General features: G+C 38.3%; 1 protein-coding gene across 1 annotated transcript; it reads left to right on the forward strand.

Annotated features, from left to right (window-relative positions):
• The first annotated feature begins 381 nt into the window (after positions 1-381).
• LOC111190868 (NACHT, LRR and PYD domains-containing protein 12-like) lies at positions 382-26,442 on the forward strand. The gene is made up of 8 exons (XM_049478434.1): positions 382-416; positions 1,059-1,107; positions 2,727-2,916; positions 3,168-4,959; positions 5,627-5,800; positions 17,549-17,722; positions 19,299-19,345; positions 25,623-26,442. The coding sequence occupies exons 1-8, from the start codon at positions 382-384 to the stop codon at positions 26,195-26,197; spliced, it is 3,036 nt and encodes a 1,011-aa protein (XP_049334391.1). The 3' UTR covers positions 26,198-26,442.
• The last annotated feature ends 801 nt before the right edge of the window (positions 26,443-27,243 follow it).

The following is a 27,243-nucleotide window of genomic DNA, read 5'->3' on the forward strand; positions in this document are numbered from 1 at the left end:
CTGTTCTGTCCTCTTTTATGCTTAAAACCCAATTAATGCTACTTCTGCTGAAATTGCTCTGCTAACGTATCTAAAATATTATTGATGGTAAACTAAAGCTTATATAAGCACTGAATCGTTTCTCCTAACTGTACGAAAAATATTCTCCACTCAGAGCTTTAAAACACAGAGCACATTAGCGCCATCTGGTGGCCAAAACCACAAAGTGCTTTATGTGTCTGGTGGAATTTTTTTTTTTTTTAAAGGATTATTGCTTCAAAAACTGTTCCAGTGTATTGAAAACAGGACATTTATTGTATCTTTAATAGCATTGAATAAAACTTCATCATCTGTTGTGCATATATTTATCATCTCAGTTGCTGGGTGTACATACATCCAGGAATGGGAGAATGTGTTCTAGTACAATACATAGAACAGTAATGTATTCAGAATAAATTAGGTACACTTTAGAACATATTTTGTTAAGTAATTCTGGAGAACTTTTTAGCTGTTTTCTTTCTAATTACATTCACATTGTTGCTGATTGGCACTGTTCAACATTTATTTATATTTAAAAACTGTGTTTATTTCAGAACAAATTAAGCATTGACACTGTGGTTCAAAACAACAGGTTCTTTGACGTACATCAAAACTTCAGAAAAAGAGAAGGACAAAAATCTTTATTTACTATTATATTTCTATTTATTATTAGAAGTTAAAGCTCTGTTTTAACCTTTAAGAAACATTTTGTCAGTCCTGAAGCTGTCAGTCTGCTCTGGACTGATGAACGGCATTCCGGTTCACCCAGATACTGATTGCTCACCTGAACGTTTGAGTATAAATACCCCTATTAGTTGCTGGGAATTGAATTTAGGTTCCCTAGCTTTTCTACGACACTATCCTGATGCATGTAGAAAACAATTGATTTAATGCAGGCTTTAATTACAAATCAGTATTTATTTGTATCTGTTATTTGCTGATATTCTTTATTTTATTAATAATTTTATTAAAACAGAAGCTTTTTGGATCAGCTGATTTATTCATGTGGATTACAGTGTGGATTTTCTGTTCATCCATAGTGAGAAGAAAAACAACTATTCCAGAGAAAAACTGGACCACATATTCAAGGTTAGTCATGAATCATATATATGATGTAAAGCTCTCTGATTTCTTTTATATAAAAGTTTAATTTCACTTCAGTTTTGATACTAATCATACAGTTGCAAGAAAAAGTATGTGAACCCTTTGGGATTACTTGGATTTCTGCATAAATTGGTCATAAAATCACAACAAAAGACAAACATAGTCTGCTTAAACTAAAACCACACAATAAATTATATGTTTGCATGTTTTTATTGAACACATGTTAATTCACAGTACAGGGTGGAACAAGTATGTGAATCTTTGGATTTAATAACTGGTTGATCCTCCTTTGGCAGCGAAAAACCTCAACCAAACGTTTCCTGTAGTTACAGATCAGACCTGCAGCACGGTCAGGAGGAATTTTGGATCATTCCTCTTCACTAAACTGTTTCAGTTCAGCTATAATGTTATGGGATATCTGGTGTGAATCGCTCTCTTGAGGTCATGATGCCACAGCATCTCAATCCGGTTGAGGTCTCTAAATTATGCTAAATTAAATTAAATTAATGCTACCTCTGCTGAAATTGCTCTGCTAACATATCTAAAATATTATTGATGGTAAACAAAAGCTTTTATAAGCACTGACTTGTTTCTCCTAACTGTACAAAAAATATTCTCAAAGCTTGAGCACAGAGCACATTAGCGCCATCTGGTGGCCAAAACCACAAAATGCTTTATGTGTCTGGTGGAATTTTCTTTTTGTTGCTAGGATTATTGCTTCTAAAGCTATGTTCCAGTGCATTGAAAACAGGACATTTATAGTTTCTTTAATAGCATTGAATAAAACTTCATAATCTGTTGTGCATATATTTATAATCTCAGTTGCTGGGGTGAGTACATACATCCAGGATTGGGAGAATGTGTTCTAGTACAATACATAGAATTAGAATAGAAATTAGAATGCTAATTAGAACATATTTTGTTAAGTAATTCTGGAGAACTTTTTAGCTGTTTTCTTTGTAATTACATTCACATTGTTGCTGATTGACACTATTAACCATTTATTTATATTTTAAAACTGTTAATTGTAGAACAAATCATTTATTTATATTTTATATATTAAACTGGTGTGTGTTTTTATAGGGCAGGGCAGCTTTAACCAACACATCCAATCTCATCACATTGATTGGACTCCAGGTTGGCTGACTCCTGGCTCCAATTAGCTCTTAAAAAAGTAATTAGCCTAGGGTTTCACATACTTTTCCCAACTGAACTGTGAATGTTAACATGTTGTGTTCAATAAAACCATGCAAACATATATTTTTGTGTGTATTAGACTGTGTTTGTCTATTGTTGTGACAGATGAAGATCTGAACACATTTAATGACCAATTCATGCAGAAATCCAAATAATCCCAAAGGGTTCATATACCTTTTCTTGCAAATGTAAATTATTCTCCCCCAGTTTAATAGAGTTTTCTAGAGTATTATAACAGTAACAATGTTAATATTAATGCAATAAAATGGTGCTTAGTAACATGATGTTTAAATCCTTTTATACACCAGAGCATCCATAACTCCTTTTGTCCTCAGATCAGTGTCATCATCTCTCTCTCTCTGTACTGTAACAACTTTACCGATTCTCTGATGTTTGTTCTTAATCAGAAGCTGCAAGAGAAGTTTATCTCTCTAGTGAAGAACGAGCTGAACACATTCAAGAAGCTCCTGAGTCCAGATTACCCAGCATGCTCTGAGGGAGAGGTGGAGGATGGTCAGAAGGAGGGGGTGCTGAAGGTCACACTGCACATCCTGAGGAACATGAATCAGACAAACCTCGCCAACACACTAGAGAACAGTAAGAGTTCTGGGTCATGAGAATGGGGAACAACTAGTGCTAATTTATTTCCTCAGAGGAGTTCTGCTTTTCAAATTAGAATAATAAGCAATAGATAACTGGATTTTGTAATTATAAGATATTGTGTCACAGCATCAAATGTATCCTTAAACCTAACAATTATCTACTGTATCAAAGTCGTTCTACACAGGGGTCTTCCATAAAGAGACACAGCTAATTATATTTTCCTTATTCTCTTCCTCTGTTATCAGAATTGGCCCCAGCATGTCAACAAAAGCTCAAATCCAAGCTGAGAGATAAATATCAGATACTTAATGAAGGAATTTCAGGCCATGTAAAGTCAGCACTTCTGAATGAGATCTACACTGAGCTCTACATCACAGAGGGGGATGGAGGAGATGTCAATCAGGAACATGAGGTGAAACAGATTGAAGCTGCATCCAGGAAAAGGACAACAGAGGAAAGACCAATCAAATGCAACGACATCTTTAAACCATTACCAGAACAGAAACGACCCATCAGAACTGTACTGACTAAAGGAGTTGCTGGAATTGGAAAAACAGTCTCTGTGCAGAAGTTCATTCTGGACTGGTCTGAAGGAGAAGTAAATCAGGACATTCTCTTCATTTTTCCACTTCCTTTTAGAGAGCTGAATCTGATTAAGGAGAAGAAGCTCAGTCTGTTAAATCTTCTTCAGAACTTTTTCCCAGAAACACAAGATTTACAACCAAGACATTATAAGAGCTACAAGATCATGTTCATTTTTGATGGTCTGGATGAGTGTCGACTTCCTCTAGATTTCCAGAACAATGAGAACTTGGTGAATATAGAAGAGCAAACCTCAGTGGATGTTCTGCTGACGAACCTCATCAAGGGGAATCTGCTTCCCTCTGCTCTCCTCTGGATCACCTCTCGACCAGCAGCGGTCAGTCAGATCCCTCCTGAGTGTTTTGATCAGGTAACAGAAGTGCGGGGTTTCAGTGACCCTCAGAAACAGGAGTACTTCAGTAAGAGGATCAGGAATCAGGACCTGGCCAACAAAGTCTTCACACACATCAGGTCTTCAAGAAGCCTCTACATCATGTGCCACATACCGGTCTTCTGCTGGATTACAGCCACTGTTCTAGAGAGAATGCTGAGTGAAGCTGAGAGTGGAGAAATTCCCAAAACCCTGACACAGATGTTCACACACTTCCTGATCTTTCAGATCAAACACAAGAGTCAGAAGTACAGTGGGAAAAGTGACATTGATCCTCAGCAGACTAGAACAAGTATCCTGGCTCTGGGGAAACTGGCGTTCCAGCAGCTGGAGAAAGGAAACCTGATCTTCTATGAGGAAGATCTAAGAGAGAGTGGCATCGACATTAAAGAAGTGTCAGTGTACTCAGGAGTGTGTACCCAGATCTTCAGGGAGGAACATGAGCTGCACCTGGGGAAGGTCTTCAGCTTTGTACATCTGAGCGTTCAGGAGTTTCTTGCTGCTTTATATGCATTTCTCAACAGAAAAATTCCAAAAGAACAATCCACTGAACAACAAACCAGTAAACTCTTCAAGTTTTTCAGCAAGTCAACGAAGACTGACTTCCTCAGCAGTGCCATAGACAGAGCCTTACAGAGTGAGAGTGGACACCTGGACCTGTTCCTTCGTTTCCTTCTGGGTCTCTCACTGGAGTCTAATCAGTATCTGTTACGAGTCGTACTGACACAGACAGAGAGAATCTCTGACAGCAATGAGGAAACCATCAAATACATCAAGAAGAAGATTGAGGAGAACTCATCTCCAGAGAAATCCATCAACCTGTTCCACTGTCTGAATGAACTGAATGATCATTCTCTGGTGCAGGAAGTGCAGAAATACCTGAGTGGAGGTGGTGAGCATCGTCTTCAACAGGCCAGGCTCTCTCCTGCTCAGTGGTCAGCTCTGGCATTTGTGTTGGTGAACTCAGAAGAAGAGCTGGAGGAGTTTAACCTCAGTAAATATGTTCCATCAGAGGAGTGTCTTCTGAGGCTTCTGCCAGTAGTTAAAATATCCAGAAGAGCTGTGTGAGTATTTTTATTCAGGCCTTCACTCAGTTTTTGCTGATGTGTAGAATCAGTTTCCATTCAATCACTGATGGATTCATATTATTCACATTGTTACATATAAGCATGCATTATCCTTTGTGTGTAATAATAATCAAACCATCATTTTAATGTAAACAGTACATGAAGTTTCTGTCTAAGACTGATTAAATACATTCTTAAAAATGGTTTTGGGCAAGTAATATGTTTTTGTTAAAATAAATGCACATCTCTTGCATCTTGCATCTCAATATGCTTTGGGGAAATGATGATGAGTAATACAACATAACAATTTTATATAGAACATACGTTTTAAGTGTCTGTATATATTTCTAACCTATATATATGTGGGAGAAGGTGTAATGTTTTTCCAGAGTTTAACTGGGAAAATAGAATAAATTCACATACTCCAAAAAGCCTTGCTCATTCTATGTTTTGTTAAACATTTTCTTTTCTATTTTAACTCATTATAATCTGTCCCAGAGCTTTTGGTGAACTGTATGCCCATGCTGATCACAAATAAAGTGGAGATTTCTGCATGTTAACTGTTTCAGTATAAAGAAACACCAGCTCTCTATTCTTTGTCAATCCATTCAAATATTCTTCTTTGGGTTTATTGTGAAATCATTTGTTTAATCTTGTTTTTTAGACTAGCTTCATGTAATCTTGGAGTAAAGACGTGTGAAAATCTGGAATCAGTTTTAAACCTGGAAAACTCCTCCCTGAAAGAGCTGGACCTCAGTAACAACGACCTGCAGGATTCAGGAGTGGCGCTGCTCTCTGCTGGACTGAAGAGTTCACAATGTAAACTGCAGATTCTCAGGTCAGTGTTTCTGTGATTTTTCATTTGAAATTATTAGGGCTGTCAGCGTTAAATCATTAACATATGCTGTTAGGTTGGAATCAGTAACGTGTTACTATTTTTTTAACCCAAGTTTTATTTCGGCACCAAGTTTGACCCCAACTTCTGCAGTAATCTGCCCTGCCTCCACCCAACATGCAGATTTCTTCTGGTTAAACGACTGAAGCGCTTTAATGCGGTGTCCAGCTGTAACAATCCGGTTCAGACTTTCAGCTCAGACCTGGATAGAGAGCTTTGATGCTCTCTCTCCATTTGTTTCTCTCTCTCTCTCTCTCTCTCCGTTTGTGCCAAAAGTTTTACACAAAAAATAAAATCCACAATCAAAATGTTAAGAATCAAAAGCAAAAATTGTATGTTGCAAATTTAAAAGAGAAAAAATATATAGCAAATATAGATTTTTAAATATACTTGGTTACGTTATTTCAGTTTAGATTTGGCAAGTCTTTTGCTTTTATTTTTGTGTTTTTGTGAATTTTTTGTGGAGTTTTTTGGATTTTGCTGTTAAAGACTTTTTGCTTCTGGAATCTCTCCCTTGCTTCTGCTTTAGTTTTTTTCTTCTGAGTTTTGGCACACTTTTCACAGGTGGGTGGGGTTAAGAAGAAGGCGTTCGCCTTGAATCTCCATTGGTCATCTGGTTCTGGACTCACCACGCCCACCCCGCCAATTTCAAGCGTCCTTCCAAACACGGAGAGCGAAAAGCTTCCAGTGCACAGCAGCAGCAGCGGATTGTGTTTACAATTAAATTTCATACAAACGTTCTGTTTAATGTTATATTAAATCTCTGTTTCACTCCATTAAAAAGCTCACATTAACATGCTAAATTTTCATGCACAAAGTAGGTAACTAGCTAACTCACTAGCTCGCTGAGTAGGTAACTCACTAGTTCACTTACTAGGATACTCACTAGTTCACTACTTAGGTAACTAGCTAACTCACTAGCTCACTGGCTAGGTAACTCACTAGCTCACTGAGTAGGTAACTATCTAATTCACTAGCTCACTGACTAGGTAACTATCATACTTTGTGCATGAATATTTAGCACATCTCGCTAATGTGATCTTTTTAATGGAGTGAAACAGAGAACAATATAACATAATTGTGGTAGGCCCTGGGGTTAGGGGCGTGACCACTGTGACCCGGAAGGAGGAAGCGCACAGATAACACAGACACGGGGAGTAAATGAACTCAAAACATACCTTTTATTTCGGCTTTAAAACGCCCTCCACCACACCCAAAACAAACTTAAACAAACATATGGCCCAATGGGGCTCTAGAGTCTGTAGTATTACTTTTAGTTCCAGTTAAAGGTCCGTGCAGCCTCAGCCCTCAGCTCCCCAGTTAAGAGTCCTCCTTTCAGTGAGCTGAGGCTGAGTTTTTATACCTGTCCCAGCCGGCTGCTTAATCAGTCCTGAATGCACACCGGCTGGGACAGACATGGCTGTGAGTTCCGGCGTGGGGCGGACCCACGGTTCCCCCGCCTCCTCACGCCACAGTCCCTCCCCCTAAGCTTCCAGCCACCAGGGTCGAAGGTGAGGCGTGACCTGGTGACTGGAGCGAACGAAGAGAGGCGGGGTGAGGAGAGCGGGGGATGCAGTTCGTTCGCTTGGGCCCCCCCCTCCAGAGAGAGGCCCGTGGAGATGGCAGCCCACCTCCCAGCCTTAGTCCCCCAGCCTCGCGCAGCGGCGGCTCTCGGCAGCGCCGCGGCGGGAGGTGCGGCGGCTCTCGGCAGCCCCGCGGCGGGAGGTGCGGCGGCTCTCGGCAGCCCCGCGGCGGGAGGTGCGGCGGCTCTCGGCAGCCCCGCGGCGGGAGGTGAGGCGGCTCTCGGCAGCCCCGCGGCGGGAGGTGAGGCGGCTCTCGGCAGCCCCGCGGCGGGAGGTGCGGCGGCTCTCGGTAGCACCGGGACAGGTGGAGCGGCTGCTCGGGGCACCGGGACAGGTGGAGCGGCTGCTCGGGGCACCGGGACAGGTGGAGCGGCTGCTCGGGGCACGGGGACAGGTGGAGCGGCTGCTCGGGGCACCGGGACAGGTGGAGCGGCTGCTCGGGGCACCGGGACAGGTGGAGCGGCTGCGGCTCTCGGTAGCTCCGGGGCTGGATGAGCGGCGGCTCTCGGTAGCTCCGGGGCTGGATGAGCGGCGGCTCTCGGTAGCTCCGGGGCTGGATGAGCGGCGGCTCTCGGTAGCTCCGGGGCTGGATGAGCGGCGGCTCTCGGTAGCTCCGGGGCTGGATGAGCGGCGGCTCTCGGTAGCTCCGGGGCTGGATGAGCGGCGGCTCTCGGTAGCTCCGGGGCTGGATGAGCGGCGGCTCTCGGTAGCTCCGGGGCTGGATGAGCGGCGGCTCTCGGTAGCTCCGGGGCTGGATGAGCGGCGGCTCTCGGTAGCTCCGGGGCTGGATGAGCGGCGGCTCTCGGTAGCTCGGCGGCTTGTGGAGCGGCGGCTCTCGGTAGCGCGGCGGCTTGTGGAGTGGCGGCCCTCGGTAGCGCGGCGGCTGGCTCGGCCTCGCTCTTGTCAGGGCCGTTCTCCCCCCTCCACGACTCCGACTCGGCCGCCGAAGAGTTTCGCGGGAGAGGCGGGGCGGAGTCGGACTGTGGCCCGGGCAGAGAGGCGCGGAACTCGTCCTCCTCCTCCGGGCCGACGCAGCAGCAGCAGAAGTCCGGGCCGGTGTGAGCACACTCGGCCTCCCGGTGTCTGGGGCTCGGACACCACTCGCACCAGCCGAGTTCGGGGCGAGGCGCCCACTGCTGCTGCAGCCGCCTCTCGCTGGCGTCCTCCCACCGCTGACGGAGCCACTCCGGCAGGAGAGAGGAGAAGGGGAAATCCTCAGCGTCACCGCTGCAGAGCGGTGGAGAGTAGCTGGGGGCGGGCTCTGGCTCGAGGAGTATGGAGGCGAAGGGGAATTCCCCGGCGTCACACCAGCGAGGCGGTGAGTAGCCGGGGGCGGGCCTCCCCTTTTTTCTCCCGCGAGGCATTATAAATTTATTTATTTTTCCGGAAAAAAAAAGGCAAAACAAAACTGAGGTGTGGCTTCGGGCGGCCAAACAAAGGCACGCTTTGAGTCCACCACAGCCCCGTGTCGTGCTCCACTCCGCGGCTTCCTTCCAACCAGGTCACTGGACCCCGCCCAAAAGGGGCGGTGCCCGCATTCTCCACCACTGTGGTAGGCCCTGGGGTTAGGGGCGTGACCACTGTGACCCGGAAGGAGGAAGCGCACAGATAACACAGACACGGGGAGTAAATGAACTCAAAACATACCTTTTATTTCGGCTTTAAAACGCCCTCCACCACACCCAAAACAAACTTAAACAAACATATGGCCCAATGGGGCTCTAGAGTCTGTAGTATTACTTTTAGTTCCAGTTAAAGGTCCGTGCAGCCTCAGCCCTCAGCTCCCCAGTTAAGAGTCCTCCTTTCAGTGAGCTGAGGCTGAGTTTTTATACCTGTCCCAGCCGGCTGCTTAATCAGTCCTGAATGCACACCGGCTGGGACAGACATGGCTGTGAGTTCCGGCGTGGGGCGGACCCACGGTTCCCCCGCCTCCTCACGCCACATAATATAACATTGAACAGAACGTTTGTATGAAATTTAATTGTAAAAGTATCTGCTGCTTTGCACTAGAAGCTGTTCGCTCTCCGTTTTTGGAAGGACGCTTGAAACTGGTGGGGTGGGCGTGGTCAGTCTCAGATGAGGGTTCAGGGAACCCGTCAGTCCAGAACCAGCTGACCAATGGAGATTCAAGGGGCCTTCTTCTTAGCCCCGCCCACCTGTGAAAAGTGTGCCACAACTCAGAAGCAAAAAACTAAAGCAAAAGCAAAGACTGGCAAAATCCAAACTGAAATAATTTTCAAATAACTGCAAAGGATAATAAAGTAACCAAGTATATTTAAAATACTTGGTTACCACCCCCACTTGGTTACCACACACCCCCCCCCCCCCCCCATTAAGACTTTATTCGTATTAATACAAATTTCTGATATCTGAGGTCACTGTGCAGAGGGAGGACATAACGATGTGTATATATACAAATAAACCAAATAGAAAAAAATATATAGGGGAAGAGAAGAGAGAGAGAAAAAAAAAACAAAAGAAGAAGTTGTGCCCTTGAAAGAAAAAGAAAAAAAAATATTATAGTATGGCTTCCTATATGTTTCCATTTATCCATCCCTAACATAATAACACACAGAATAACAAAAAAATAAATAAGTAAATAAAAATAGCTAAATGTCTTAAATGTTAAATGTGTTATGTGACTGTGTGCATGTGTGTGTGTGTGTAGGAACATTCATGTAGCGGTGATATATGGACGATGTGGTTATAGATATATAATGGATGTATGTAGGTTATCTGTTAAAGACTGATGGAGTCACTGATGTAGGAGGTTGTTTAATGCTGACCAGGTTTTTATGTGTTCATGAGTTCTGTTTTTGAGAGATGCAGATATTTTTTCCATTTCTATGTGTTCTGTGAGTGAGTTTTCCCATTGACTGATGGGGATTTTGTCCTTGATTTCCAGTTTGTGAGAATTGTTTTTGGCGATGGTTAGCACCACCAAAAGTGCTCTGCTTTCCTCCTGGTTTAGGTTTGTGGTTCATGTGTCACCAAGCAGGCAGAGTGATGGGGATGGAGAGATTGGCTGTTTAAATAGTGGAGTTAGCCGAGTTATAACAAGCTGCCAGAAGTGTTTGATTGGTGGGCAGTACCGTAGAGCATGTATGTAATTGTCTGGAGTGTTTAGTGAGCAGTGTATGCAGATTTCTGAATCTTCTTGTCCCATTTTATGTAACTTTTGCTTAGTGTAGTGTACCCTGTGAATTACTTTATATTGTATAAGGTGGAGGTTAGTATTGTTAGTCATGGTGAATGTGTTCTCCATAATGTTTCTCCAGAAATCAGCATTGGGGGTAATTAAGATATCTTCTTCCCATTTTTTTATTGGGATAGTGACTGTTTGGTCTAATTTGAGTAAAAGCCTATATATTTTTGATAGAATTTTGTCTGAAGAAGAGATATTGAGGAATTCTGAAATTGGTGGGCTAAGTTCTAGTATTGCGTAATCTTTTATTTTTGAGTTTAACATAGATCCAAGTTGGAGATATTCCAAAAACTGGTTCCTCTCAATGCTATATTTCTGGGTTAGATGTGAGAAAGTAGCCGAGTTATTGTTGTGTAGAACGTGGTGTAAATGTGTAATACCTTTTTCTTTCCATTTTTGTAGTTTTGGGTTTTTTTTGGTGGTGGGGAAGTCGGGGTTGTGCTATATGGGTGAGTAATTAGTGGGTGCACGTCTAGTGTTTGTGTTCTTGTGAATTTTCCACCAAGCTGTCAGAGTTGATGATATCATTGGATTTTTGAAACAAGGGTGGCGATTGATTGTTGTGCTAATAAATGGTAAGTCTGAGATTTGTATTTCATTAATTGATGTTTGTTCTACTTCTCTCCATATTTCATCAGTTTGATTTGGTTTTATCCATTTAATAATGTACTTTAATTGGTTTGCAGAGAGGTATTGTTGGAAATTTGGAGCTTCTAGGCCTCCCTGAGTTCTTTGTTTTTGTAATGTGGTTAATTTGATTCTGGGTGGTTTATTTTTCCAGTAGAATTTAGAGATGATTGCGTTTTAAACCAGGTAGGTGGAGGTTGGATGGGAATCATTGAGAAGAGGTAGTTTAATTTAGGTAATATTGTCATTTTGATTGTGGATATTGGTAGGATAGTGGTAGGTTCATCCAGCATTGGATATCATTGTTGATGGTTGTGAGTAGTGGTCTAAAATTAAGTGTGTGCAGCTCAGACAGCTCAGAAACTTTAATGCCCAGGTATGTGATGTGTTCAGTGCACATAGGGATAGGGAGTGACTGAACTGCTGTGTCTGATAAGTTCATGTTAAATGGTAGAACGGTGGATATAGACCAGTTAATGGAATAAGCTGAGATTTTAGAGAATGTTTTAATTATTTGTGTAGTCTGAGGAATTGAGGAGAGTGGGTTTTGTAGAAATAGTAGAATATCATCTGCATAAAGGCTGATTTTTTGTTCGGTAGTGTAGGTATGGATACCTTTTGATATTTGGGCATTGTTGTATAGCTGCTGCTAATGGTTCTATGAAAATAGTGTGAAATTCTGTGATATTAGTCCGTTAGTATTGACTGTGGCTTTGGGTGAAGTGTAGAGAGTTTTAATCCATTCTATAAATGATTCTCCAAAACCTAGTTAATGTAGTGTAGTGAAAAGGAATTTCCAGTTAACCTTATTGAAAGCCTTCTCTGCATCTAAAGTGACTATTGTAGTTTTTGACTTATGGACTGTTGTGTGATGTATCAGATTGAGTAGTCTGCGCATGTTGGTAACTGATTGTCTGCCTTTGATGAAGCCGGTCTAATCAGGATGTATGAGGGATGGAATAACCGTTTCCAGTCTGGTAGCTAATGTCTTACTTATTAGCTTTGTGTCTGTGTTAATTAGTGACAGTGGACGGTAGCTGGATGGTAAGGTAGGATCGTTGTAGGTTTAAGATGGAGTGATATTGTAGCTGTATTCATTTCTGTTGGTAGTCTCTTATTGTGTTTAATTTCTGCTATTACTCTACTGAACATTGAGCCAAATATTGACCAGAAGTGCTTGTAGAATTCTGCGGGAAAGCCATCTGGTCCTGGTGCTTTGTTATTAGGCATCTTACGGAGGGCTTTATGGAGTTCTTCTGATGTTATTGGCTTTTCTAATGTGCTTTTTTGTTCTTCAGTTAGTTTGGGTAGGTGTATATTATTGAGGAAAGTGTGAATATCTATTGGGTCTGGATCGTGTTCTGGTGAGTATAGATTTTTATTGAATTTCTCAAATACTTGATTAATTTCATTTCATGTTTGCCTGATTAGTCTGGTCTCATATTTGATTGATGGGATTGTTGTTTTTTTCTTTATGTTTTACTTGGTTAGCTAAGAATTTACCAGATTTGCTGTTGTGATTTAAATTGTTTATATCTTAGTCGTTGTATTAAAACTTGAGTCTTCTTGTTTATAAGTTCATTATACTGTGATTCACATTCTTTTAACTCTTTTTTAATTTTATGTGATGGGTTTTTTATCATTTCATTTGACAATTCCCTGATGTTGTAGATTAGACTCATTTTCCGTATCTTTCTTCTTCTTACAGGAAGAGTAAGAGATGATTTTGCCTCTTAGTACTGCTTTCCCAGTTTCCCATAGTATTGTTGGTGTAGTTTCTGGAGAATCATTTATTTCTAGGAAAGATGCCCACTCTTTTTTGATGTAGCTGTCAAATTCTGGGTCTGTAAGTAACGAGGTATTTTGTCGCCAGCTGAAAGTTTTATGTAGTGGATTTATGTTCCATATAAGTGAAACTGGAGCATGGTCACTGATTATTATAGAGTGATATTTTATTTCTGATATATTAGTTATAATAGAATTGCTGGTTAAAAAATAGTCAACGCGAGAATATGAGTGGTAGGCTGGAGAACAGAAAGAAAATTCTTTAGTGTTTGGGTTTTTGAGGCGTCAACCATCCCTGAGCCCAAAGTCTGTCATGTATTGTTTAATGATATCTGTTGAATGCCAGTAACGTGTATTGTGTGCCATAGTTAATCTGTCTATACATGGGTCAATGATTGAATTAAAGTCACCTCCAATTATAATTGTGGAATCTGATATATTGTTTGTATGGTTGAAAAACTCATGAAAGAAGGATGGGTTATAAATGTTGGGGCCATACAAACTTGCTATTGTTAAGGGTGTGTTGCTGATGTTGATGTTAATTATGATGTATCTACCTGTGTCTGATATAGTGGTGTTATGTGTGAAGGGGATTTTTTTTGTTTATTACTATTGATACTCCTCTTTGTTTGGAGTTATAGTAGGCTGAGAATATATGGGTGAATTGTGGTGATCTGAGCTTAAGATGATTTGTTTCTGATAGATGTGTTTCTTGTAGTAAACAAATGTCTGCCTTTAATGAAGTGAGATTGTTTAGTACCTTGGCTTGCTTAATCTGTGTCCCAATACTACGAATGTTCTGGGTTAAAAATTTAAGTGAAGACATGTTGTGATGTACGGATTAATAATGTTTATCAATGATATGATATGAGTGTGCAGATGTTTGAGGATATTTTCTGTTGTGTGTGGGATGGAGTGTAAACAAAAATGCATTTTTCGGATCTGAGATATATAGTAGTAATAAAATAGAGGTTGGTGCAAAGAGATTCAGAAAGGAGTGATTAAATGCAAACAAAGTAGAAGAGACATAACATAAGATAAAAAGTGTTGGATTTGGTTATGACATTGAGACATTGCATGCATTAAGTTATTGCTAAGTGGTTCCTTGTGATTTTTATGGGATTTTGTGAACGGATTAATGTGCGTGCATTAGTATATTTGCGGGTGCGTGTGTATTTGCGCGTAATGGATGGATGGATGAGGTGGCATGAGGAATTTTAATAAACAAGTAAATATTAACAAAATAAAAAATATAGAATCCTAAACAACGTCCTTTGGTCTATCTTGCACATGTTTAAAAATGAACATTATAAATATCATTTTTGTAATTTTTTACATTTTAGAGTAAAATTCTCATTTCCGCAACATGTCCGTATCAGAATTTCAGAACATTGTTTGGAAATTTTAAAATTTAAACATTAAAAAAACAAAAAACTTAAATGCATTTCATACTATAAAAACTTTTAGTTAATAAACAGAAACGATTTTACATTGAAAAGTAAAAACAATAAAATTAATAAAGAAAAGGAATGTGTCCAACACTAATTTTCTCATCCTCCGCAACAATTTCAATCATTGTTTAAATCCACAAAGAACTTCAATTTTCAAGGCGTTTTCAACATTAGGGAAGACATTGGCCATGACACTCAAGATGGCTACCATGTAAGCAGTTCTTCTCATATGTTTCTGGATAAAAGTTAAAAGATTGCTCATCAACTTGTTCAACTTTTTCATTGTCATTACCGATATATCGATATAGGTTTGGGCCTACAGTTTGAAGTTACAGTCTGTATTTTTGATTATATTATAGTATATTAAGGTCTAAATTGACACTGTAAGTGAAAATTTATCCAGCCCTCATGGTGCCTTTACAGTTAGCATAAAAGTTTAAAGTCACTCATCCTCCAACTGAATTCTCACTTACCGCTACATTTCAATACCTGTTGCGGTAATGAGATGCACTGTTTGGGTAATGAGAATTTAATTAGGAAGCATAATACAGATGCCTTTTTACTTCCTAATTGTCAGAACATGAGCGTTACCCTCAACTTTTCTCCAGTAGACCATTCTAACTTAGCTATTGCAAACCACCAGTAGAGGTCACTAATGTTCCGTCTTATCTGGCCTGAAACTAAATCTAATTCCGTACACAGAATTAGATGTTAGACCACATAACCAGAGAGCTTTTTTCCATCTTTGATATATTTTATTGTAATATGCGATGTGTATTTGTTTTACAGGCAGGTAGCTATTGAGAAAAGAAAGGCAGCAGCAAAAGCAAGGCTGTCAAAGTTTAGGGAGAACATTTACAGCAAGAATTACAACATTTAGAAAAACACACACACATACTCAACGACACAGACAGTTGTTCCAGTTGGAGTTACTTTCACATGATATTATTTGTGTACAGTCCATTCTATGGAATTGAGCAAAAACTGAAATGGATATCATAATTTTATATTTGCCATTTCCAGTGGGAAAATAAAGACAACACGTGATCTGACCAAAAAGTACCATGACGAAAAGAAAAGGCAATGGAGGAAAAAAGGTCAGCCAGATATTACAGAACTGACATATGCCTGACATATGGGCAAAACACAAAAAAACTACGTAAATGACTAAAAATAAAAAGTTTGGTCTTAGTAGGCATACAATGCTGGATGGTGCATAAAGATAGACAAGATTTCAGAGTTTCTGAGAGGTCTTTCTTTGACATTTGTTGAATGGTTTCCAATAGTTAAATGAGCTGTTTTATTAATGAAGGTGCTGTAGTCTACATGAAAGATTCTTTTGATATGCAAATGTTTGCATTGTAAATTGTCGTAAATAATATGAAATGTTCTTGAAAATAAACATTCTTTTCATAATGTAGCATTGTGTGTAAGTGTAAGCTAATAGGTCTTAAACCCTTGCTTAACTGTAAATGAACTGAACTGCTTAACTTTGATAAAAAAATGCATTTTTATCATATATTAGATGTCATATCACATTGCGGTAATGATACATTTTTGTGGACTTCATCTATAAAATGCTAATAAAATATGCAATAAAATGGAACACATGTTCTAAAAATAATATTCATAATAAATTTAGACCTTAATCTTAAATCCTCAAAAGGAAATTTGTTGTTAAATGCATTTTGCAAATTTTCATACTGGATGTCCTCTGAATCCGGATTTTGTGAGAATGACCCGAGTAAGTGGGAGTGGAAGAAAGAGAAAGAACGAGAGAGAAAGGAAAGTTTAGGGGAAATATATATATTGTGATTCGCCCCTGGGGTTAGGGGCGTGATCACTGTGACCCGGAAGGAGGAAGCACAGAGAGATCATACCTTTTATTGGTTTAAAGGTCCTCCACCACACCCAGAATAAACTCAAAACAACATAACTCAGCCCAGTGGGGTTTTAGAGTTCAGTAGTTTCTTTTAAATTTTAAATATAAGTCCGTGCAGCCTCAGCCCTCAGCTCTCCAGTGAAAATACTCTCTGAGTGAGGGCTGAGGCTCAGTTTATATGCCTGTCCCAGCTGGTTGTTTAATCAGTCCTAATGCAGACCAGCTGGGACAGACAGGGCTGAGGGTTCCTGTGTGGGGTGGACCCCCGATTCCCCTGCCTCCTCACGCCACAATATACATTATGGATCAATTTTATGAGGTTATTTGAGTATTGACCTATATGTTAGAGATCGTGCAACGAGAGCGCAACGCGCATGAGAGAGAGACAGAGAGTGCACAAACGAAAGCGCTCGGGGGGAGAGAGAGAGAGAGAGAGAGAGAGAGTGCTATTTAGTTACAGTTAAAGAAATTTAGAACAGCCAGGGGGTTATGTTTTTGTCACAATATAGCTGTCCATCAACATAAAGTTTGTTGCACAACATAAACTTTTGGCACAAAATTCACTCCATAAAATACCCACTATAAAAACTTCAGTCTTACGAAAAACAAGTGCAATTAATCACAGAATTTTGGTAGGTTTAATTGGATTGCATTTTTTAATTGATTGACACCACTAGAAATTCTACATGTATAAATGTGTAAATATTCAGGTGTTTACGATGATAACAAATCAAACAAGAAAAAGTGTTTAACGAAAGTCAGAGTATACCAAACAAACAAATACGAGTCTTCTGCAGTCGTCTTAAGAATGTCCAACTTGAATGAACATTTGAGATACATCACACATTGATTACAAAATTGTGATGCACAAGCAAAAACAATTTTAGAAAAAGTTAATATGAACTCAATTCTTTGGTCCACATCAATGCTAACGCCGTATTCACAGAAATGCTTACTGTTGAGGTTTGGGTTTCATGTTAATCTGTGTCAACTGTGTTAAGAAACTTTAGTTTCTATAGATATTTTTTTCAGATTTTGTACTGTTATTTAAAAAAAAAGAGACTAATATCAAAGTGCATTATCTTCCTCAGTCTGCTATGTTGTCTTTCTTTCTTGTTTTCTGTCACTCACTCACACATTCTCTTGCTCTGTCTGCAGATTATCTGGTTGTATGATCACAGATAAAGGCTGTTGTTCTCTGGCTTCAGCTCTAATTTTAAACCCCTCCCACTTGAAAGAGCTGGATCTGACCTACAACCACCCAGGAGAGTCAGGAGTGAAGCTGCTTTCTGACAGACTGGAGGATCCACACTGCAAACTGGAGAAACTCGGGTAGGTCTGAACTAATAATTATATTATCAACTTATTCTAAGATAAATATTGTTGTACATGTTGTACATTTTAGCATTGTAAATCTAGTTGTAGTCACCAGGTAAACATGGTGGAGCAGCATGTAACCTTCATTCTGTCATTCTGTCTTATTTTTGTTTACACAGCCACTGTTAATTGTTTATGCCCAAGCTATCTGCACTGAATGCCAAGTACTTTGCTGTATTTCTGTTTTGGCTCATCTTTCTGTTGGTAAAAAGAACCAAGGTTTAGTTTTTACTCCAGAACAGGTGGAAAACTTCAGTGATGGAGAGCTGCCCTGAGCATCGAGTCAGGAGAAAAGTTACATAATAAAAACTGATCTCTACTAACTTTATATACACTGAGAGTCAAGCACCCCAGCAACCAGCCCATGTCTTTATGGTGAAAATAATCAGTGACTGCAAAACCAGAATCCTTTCTGAACACTAACCTACACCCGTGCAAGGTGGTCTTGATGCTTATTGCTATCTTACTCCCACCAACAGTGTATTTTCATGCTCTTCACCTGTCTTGTTTAAACAGCAACAGTGATTTTGAATATATCTACGCCGATGAAAAACATTGGTCAATTCCAGGTAGCTGTGCCATTTAAATAGCAATACGCCAAAGTCAGACCGCACCTGGCTCTTAAAGGGAATGGCAAATGACATGGTGATTGGTTTATTTCATGATACATGCTTTTTGCACATTTTGAGCCTCTTTTGAGCAACTTTTCCTATCGTAAAGACACAGTGACACACCCTAAATCAAGCTGCATGCTGCACGGCTGACGGCTCACCTACGGATCACTAAAATAGAGCTCTGAATTTCTAAAGAGATCCCATTAATGTGATTGAGTTGGTTTGTTGGCTTCATTTAAAAACGTTGCCTATGTTACATTTAAAATTTTTGAAGTTTTCTAATGACCAGTGGCATAAAATTATTTTTAAATCATGATAAAAAAAAAGTTTGCACAATAATTCCTTGAAAAATGTATGGTCCAATAAAAACTGTTGTTTCTATCTTATTATTGAATGCTTAAAACTGATCTTAACTGAGGCAAGTGAGACCTGCAGTTCTTTAAATGTTGTTCTGGGTTCTTCCTGGATGAGTTGTTCATGCCCTTTTGGAGTAATTTCTGTAGCTCAGTCACTCCTGGGAACTTTAACTACTGTGCCATGTTTTCTCCATTTCTGAATAAAAGCTCTAATAAAAATAATACTACATATTGTGCATATAAAGCAGAATAAGATACGACAAATATTAAAACTTTATACATGCAGACGAAAATATATTTAGAGAAGTAAGAGTTAATCCTCCTTAATCTTCCGTTTTTAATCTGATTTTATGCAGTGTGCATTGCAGTTCTGTACTTTACCACATGAGGTCACTAATTTCCACTCTCTCAAATGTTCGCTCGTTTTCACACAAAGTATTTCTTTATAAATCAGTTTCTAAAAATCTCACACTGTGCTGATCTCTGTGTGTGTGTGTGTGTGTGTGTGTGTGTGTGTGTGTGTGTGTGTGTGTGTGTGTGTGTGTGTGTGTGTGTGTTTAGAGTGGAACATGGAGGGAAGATCAGAATCAAACCTGGATTAAAAAAATGTAAGTTACACACACACACACTCGCATACACACACACTACAAACACTCAACACATACACACATGCATACACTACATACAAACAATACACACAAACACTACACACACTACATACACACCCAAATACACATACACTATATACACCCAATACAAACACACTACATACACACACATACACTACATACACAAACACTACACACACGTACACTACATACACACTACATACCACTACACACAGACACTAAATATACCACTACAGATACACTACACACAATACACACCCAAATACACACAATACAAGCACACACATACACACTACATACACACACATTCACTACACACACACTAAATATAACACTACACACACTCTAAATACAACACTACACACACTAAATACAACACTACACACACACTAAATACAACACTACACACACTAAATATAACACTACACACACTAAATATAACACTACACACACTCTAAATACAACACTACACACACTAAATAAAACACCACACACACTCTAAATTTAACACTACACACTCTAAATATAACACTACACGGACACTAAATTTAACACTACACACTCTAAATATAACACTACACACACTCTAAATATAACACTACACACACTCTAAATTTAACACTACACACTCTAAATATAACACTACACACACTCTAAATATAACACTACACACACTCTAAATATAACACTACACACACTCTAAATTTAACACTACACACACTCTAAATATAACACTACACACACTCTAAATATAACACTACACACACTCTAAATATAACACTTCACACACTCTAAATATAACACTACACACACTCTAAATTTAACACCACACACACTCTAAATATAACACTACACGGACACTAAATTTAACACTACACACACTAAATATAACACTACACACACTCTAAATATAACACTACACACACTCTAAATATAACACTACACAAACACTAAATATAACACTACACACACTCTAAATACAACACTACACACACTCTAAATACAACACTACACACACTAAATATAACACTACACACACTCTAAATATAACACCACACACACACTAAATTAACACTACACACACACTAAATATAACACTGCACACACTTTAAATATAACACTACACACACACTAAATATAACACACACTCTAAATACAACACTACACACACTAAATATAACACTACACACACTAAATATAACACTACACACACTCTAAATATAACACTACACACACTAAATATAACACTACACACACTAAATATAACACTACACACTAAATATAACACTACACACACACTAAATGTAACACTACACACACTAAATATAACACTACACACTAGGGATGCAACGGTACAGTGTGGCCATGGTTTGGTTCGTATCGCGGTTCTTGTGCCGCGGTTTCGGTTCTGTTTTGATATATATTAATATTATCTAGCTCCAACATGCAGCACGTTTTTAGCCCTTTCTATTTCAAATCAACAAGGTGCTCCTACTCACACTTTCAGAGCCAATTAATAAAGTCACAGATTAATTCAAATCACAATATCTATTATAAAAAAGGAGCACTTATTCTTACCATTAGTCAAAAACAGGTAACTGAATCACACTGTGCTTTATCTGCTGACTGTCTTTTACCTTGATTATCAAACTCAACGCTGAAGCCAAAATGGTCCCGAACAGCGGATTTATAAGATGACGGCGCCTCTTCAAATATCCTTTTCTCCGTTTAGCGTTCACTGGCCCTGATCACGCAGCTGAGAAAGTTTTGTTTGATTAGTCCTCAAATCTTCAGCGTTTGCCTTCAGAGCTGATTTGCTCCTGGAAAATTCAGAAAACAGTCTGATTGGTTGTTGCATGGTTGTGGAGAGACACGCCGACAGAAGTAATATATAAAAAACTATCAACTATAAAATATAATATACTTAAAATCTGCACAGTAACTATAAGTTATTATTAGTTATATTTATATCTGACATTTATAAGGATTTAAATTTCTGTTCAGTACACAGACTTAATAACTGTAGCTTAATATAGCAGTTATAGGCAAGGGCGTAGGAGCGGGCTTGAAATTTGGGGGGGGGGGGTTCACATTTGCGAATATGAACCAAAGCCCACCCTATAGTTTCCTAGAACAACATTTGTGGAATTATTTTTTATCACAAATAATCTTTTTTTTTCTGTATTTTGTTTATAATTAGTTACATCCAATAAAAGGTGATTTTACAACCTAAACATGTTACTCCACATTACATTTACTGTTGTTAGAAAAAAATTATGCATGCAATGTCTGAATTATATACATAGTACAAAAACTGATCAGTTATCACCTAATATTTAAAATAATATAACAGTATTGGTTATTATTATTATGTATTGTATGTCAATTCTGTTGTATATTTACATTTTCTTTGGTTCCTGCACTTTTAATTTTTTTTAACTGAGAGCACTTCTTTCTACTGAGAGAATGTAACTACGTTTCCTAGAGATTTTTGTCAGAAGTTAATATAAACGTCAGGACATGTGGTCTTACTGTGAACTACATATGAACAGAAGTCAGGTTAGATCAGTGTTTCTTAACCCTGTTCTTACATATTCTACTGCATATTAACACTGTTCTGCATATTCTACAGCTTCCTCTGTTTAAAGACACTTTAATAAAGTAAGTGGTGGTATGATGTGTCTAATAAACTGCTGGATATACATAATGATTAATTTAGGATCCATAGGGGGCTAAGAGATTTTAACAGGTTAACTCAATAAATGATTGTTTATTAGCTGATCATTTGGATCTGATGGAAAACACAGTTTTAGGGCAGTGATGATCAGGGTTAAGAAACTGCTTTAAACTACCAACATTACCCAATGTTGTACTAAATTCTGTCTATCCTCTACATCCAGCTTCTAGCTAACTGCAATCCTAAATTAATAAACAGTTTGAAAATGTAATAGTGATTAGCTGATCAGGTACAGGGCAAGTTGAACATTTCGTAGATAGTTTTTTTTTCTTTAATCTTGACTCCCAATCTAGATAATTCCAAAGTTAAGTTAACTCACTAACACAGCTGCAGTTTATTAATCACAGTGGGGTTAAACTGTGTGCTGATTCAGAGACGTGTATTTTTAACCAGCTATCAGAAACATATCATCACAGTTTACATGATTAGATACCGTTACCTTTCTTTTAGAAAAAAAAATCACCATATATCCATATCTTAAAATCAGCTGCAGCCGATCCCGCTGCTAAATCTCACAGCGAGGGAGGGGCTTCCCCCCACCAACATACTGACACCTCAGCGCGCCGCAATAACAGCAAGCTGATTGGCTGTTTCTCCTGAGAGGCGGAACTTAATTCCTGAACCGGCTCCGTGATTGGTCCGGTCTGTCTCCTCATTAATAGCACAGCTGATCTGAGCGAAACAATATCATTTTTAGGGGGGACAAATCCACCTGTTTCTAATATTCCCACCCATCCCCCCCGGTTCCTACGCCAATGGTTATAGGCATTCTGCTGTTTGAGAATTTTAACAGCTGCTTATTCTCACTCAAATGCTGAAGTTTTAGAAACAAAAAATTAAAAGAGGAAAGCACTTTGACTGAACAGGAATTTATTTTATTTCACAAACATTTGAAATACACAGAAATATAAAGCTATATGTTAGCGTTCGTTTCTTATCACCAGGGCAAATTTATTAAAATATAAAATATATTAATTCATTAACTAAAATCTCGCCCGGCGCTCTAAAAAGCTGCAGGCACACGTAGTGAAGTTTGGCAGCGCACGGCGTGGGATTACCTCTGTCACCACTGTCATATAACCAAGAGAGACATCAGGCAAAATGCACTTCACCCCTCTCCCTCTTTCTCTCTCTCTTTTTCTTTCTCTCTCTCTCTCTTTCGCAGTGTGAAGCTGAATTCAGAGCAACGCTTAAAATAATACAAAACTCAATTCAGTTAACTAAAATAAGACGAGTGCGGAAAAGTTAATTAAATATTGTCAAATATAAATAATAGCTTGAGGTTTTGGTGAGCTATTTCCATGTTTTGAAACTGAAACTAACTGAAACTGAAACTTTTATTACTATCAGGCTTTTTATTCAGAAAGCCTGTGGTTGTTTTCAATTAGTTTTTTTAATGAGTTTATATTTTCTATTACTTATTTATTTTATTTATTTGTATTATTTTATTTATCAAAATAGTTTATATAAATAACTATATCATATATATATATATATATATATATATATATATATTATTTTCCCCACATGATTCCCATGTTCTTAGTTTATTAATATTAATTTTATAATATCTTATTATTCTTATCATTTTACTTTATTTTCACTACTGTTATTTTTTATTCATAAAATATAAATTCTTTACTTTTTATGTGTCTTTTTTATGATCTTTTTAAAATGTCCTATTTTTCATTTTTTACGTATATATTTTATTCGTGTAGAGTAAATGTTAGTTTTTATTTCTATTTTTTATATATATTTTTTATCTGTTTTAAACTGTAAATGCTCAGCTGCATTGTAAATGAGGATCCCCCTCCAGTGTAAATAATGGTTGATTGCTTGATTAATATTCAGTGTTGTAAACCCAGTTTTTACATAAACAATAAAGAGAATAGAGAATAAAATAACATTACTCTTCTCTTATATGAGCTGCTGGTGAATCTTCACAGTGTGACGGCGCAGTCCCCCAGCACGCGCTCAGCAGCCCCTCCCCCTGGCCATGGGCGGGGCATGTACAGCGGGAGAGCGTTTGTTCACTCTGTTAGTGCGCACCCAAATACCACCGTCCATCCGGGTGTATCAAACCAAACAGACCAATAAAATACAGAGAACCGTCGCTTCCCTAATACACACTAAATATATCACTAAATATAACACTAAATATAACACTACACACACTAAATATAACACTAAATATAACACTACACACTAAATATAACACTAAATATAACACTACACACTAAATACATCACTAAATATAACACTACACACTAAATATAACACTAAATATAACAACACTACACACTAAATATAACACTACACACTAAATATAACACTACACACACTAAATATAACACTAAATATAACACTACACACTAAATATATCACTAAACATAACACTACACACTAAATATATCACTAAATATAACACTACACACTAAATATAACACTACACACTAAATATAACACTAAATATAACAACACACACACTAAATATAACACTAAATATAACACTTCACACTAAATATAACACTGCACACACTAAATATAACACTACACACATTAAATGTAACAACACTACACACTACATATATCACTACACACACTAAATATATCACTACACACACTAAATATAACACTAAATATAACAACACTACACACTAAATATAACACTACACACACTAAATATATCACTACACACACTAAATATAACACTAAATATAACAACACTACACACTAAATATATCACTACACACACACTAAATATAACACTACACACACTAAATATAACACTACACACTAAATATAACACTAAATATAACAACACTACACACTAAATATAACACTAAATATAACACTTCACACTAAATATAACACTGCACACACTAAATATAACACTACACACATTAAATGTAACAACACTACACACTACATATATCACTACACACACTAAATATATCACTACACACACTAAATATAACACTAAATATAACAACACTACACACTAAATATAACAACACTACACACTAAATATATCACTACACACACACTAAATATAACACTACACACACTAAATATAACACTACACACTAAATATAACACTAAATATAACAACACTACACACTAAATATAACACTAAATATAACAACACTACACACTAAATATAACACTACACACACACACTAAATATAACACTACACACACTAAATATAACACTACACACACTAAATATAACACTACACACACTAAATATAACACTACACACACACACTAAATATAACACTACACACACTAAATATAACACTACACACACACTAAATATAACACTACACACACACTAAATATAACACTACACACACACTAAATATAACACTACACACACACTAAATATAACACTACACACACACTAAATATAACACACACACACTAAATATAACACTACACACACTAAATATAACACTACACACACACTAAATATAACACTACACACTAAATACACTCTGTGTGTGTTCTTGTGTTCAGACGGCTGTGATTTCACTCTGGATCTGAACACAGCGCAGCGTCGTCTCTCTCTGAGTGAGGAGAACAGGAGGGTGGAGAGGAGAGGGGAGCTGCAGTCGTATCCTGATCATCCAGAGAGATTTGATTGGTCGCAGGTTCTGAGTAGAGAGAGAGTTACTGGTGTTACTGGACGCTGTTACTGGGAGGCTGAGTGGAGCGGAGGAGGAGCTGTTGTAGCTCTGAGTTATAAAACCATCAGCAGGAAAGGATGGGGATCAGACTGTAGGTTTGGAGAGAATATAAACTCCTGGAGTCTGATCTGCTCTGATAACAGTTACTCTGTTCAACACAATAATAACAGAACTGAACTCTCCACTCCTCCCTCCGGCTGTAGGAGAGTAGGAGTGTATGTGGACTGTCCCTCCGGCACTCTGTCCTTCTACAGAGTCTCCTCTGATACACACACACCCTCACACACACACTCACACACACACACACACTTACACACATTCTACACCACCTTCACTCAGCCCCTCTATGCAGGGTTTTGGGTTTATGGTCCTGGCTCCTCAGTTCGTCTGTGTAAGATAGAATAACCCTGTGTGTAACAGAGATTTGATGTGTGTGTGTGTGTGTGTGTGTGTGTGTAGGAGGGAGAATGTGGGTATAAATATAAGTAAGTAAATATTTTATATAGATAATTTTGTCATTTTTTTCCAGAACCTTTACTTTAATTACTATTATCTTTATTCACTACTGTTATCACTTATTCTGTACGTATTGATAATTATTGTTTTATTTTATTGTAAAATTGGTTAATATTAATAAAGCTAAATGAAGAAAGGTGAAGAGGAGTCTGATGATTTTTTGTGTGTTTTGTAAATGAAATTTAGATTTTAAAAAAGTGTCTACTGGAATTAATGTCACAGTTGGTGCTCTAACAACGGCACTGACCTGTCCATAGTAATTAGTAAGTGCTATTTGTTGGGGTAGTTTAAAGTAGGGCTGGACCTGAATATTTATGTATTGGAATGTTCGCTCGGTATTCGGTTTTTAATTTTGGTATTGGGATATTCGTTTTTTTTTTTCCTCTTTCCAGAGCTCCACCTCGCTCTAACATCACACTTCCGTTCAGGTTAATGGGGGTATAAAAGAGGCAAAATGCAGAGAAGCTCAGCTGTTTGAAAGCATTTCAAATTGAGTGTAGACAAGACAAAGGCAGTGTGCCAAATATGTGATATTCAACTAGCATATCATGGCGGCACATCAAGCTTGAGGAACTATCTAAATGCAGTAAGTATTATTTCTTGATGGTGTAAAAAAAAAACAAGATTATTCCTGCTAGCAAACTTATCTTAATAGCGTCTGCCATGTATTGCCATGATGAAGCTGCTTCTGTCTGACATTAAAAGTAATGTTATACATGATAGAAACTTGCAGGCACTTCAAAACTGATTTATATAATAAAATGTAAGGGGTAATGTGGCAACAGTAGGGGCTAAATCAGTTACCAAAAGCCTAGCCTACAAGAATGATGTCTGAATGAATATCCTCTAATCTAATATAATTTAACATGGTTTAAAAATATAAAATCATTTCTAAAAAAAATTACTATTTTATATTGAGCTTATAGCCCAAGTGC

Source organism: Astyanax mexicanus, chromosome 4 (genome assembly GCF_023375975.1).
Source record: "Astyanax mexicanus isolate ESR-SI-001 chromosome 4, AstMex3_surface, whole genome shotgun sequence".
In the NCBI taxonomy this organism is placed as follows: Eukaryota; Metazoa; Chordata; class Actinopteri; order Characiformes; family Acestrorhamphidae; genus Astyanax; species Astyanax mexicanus.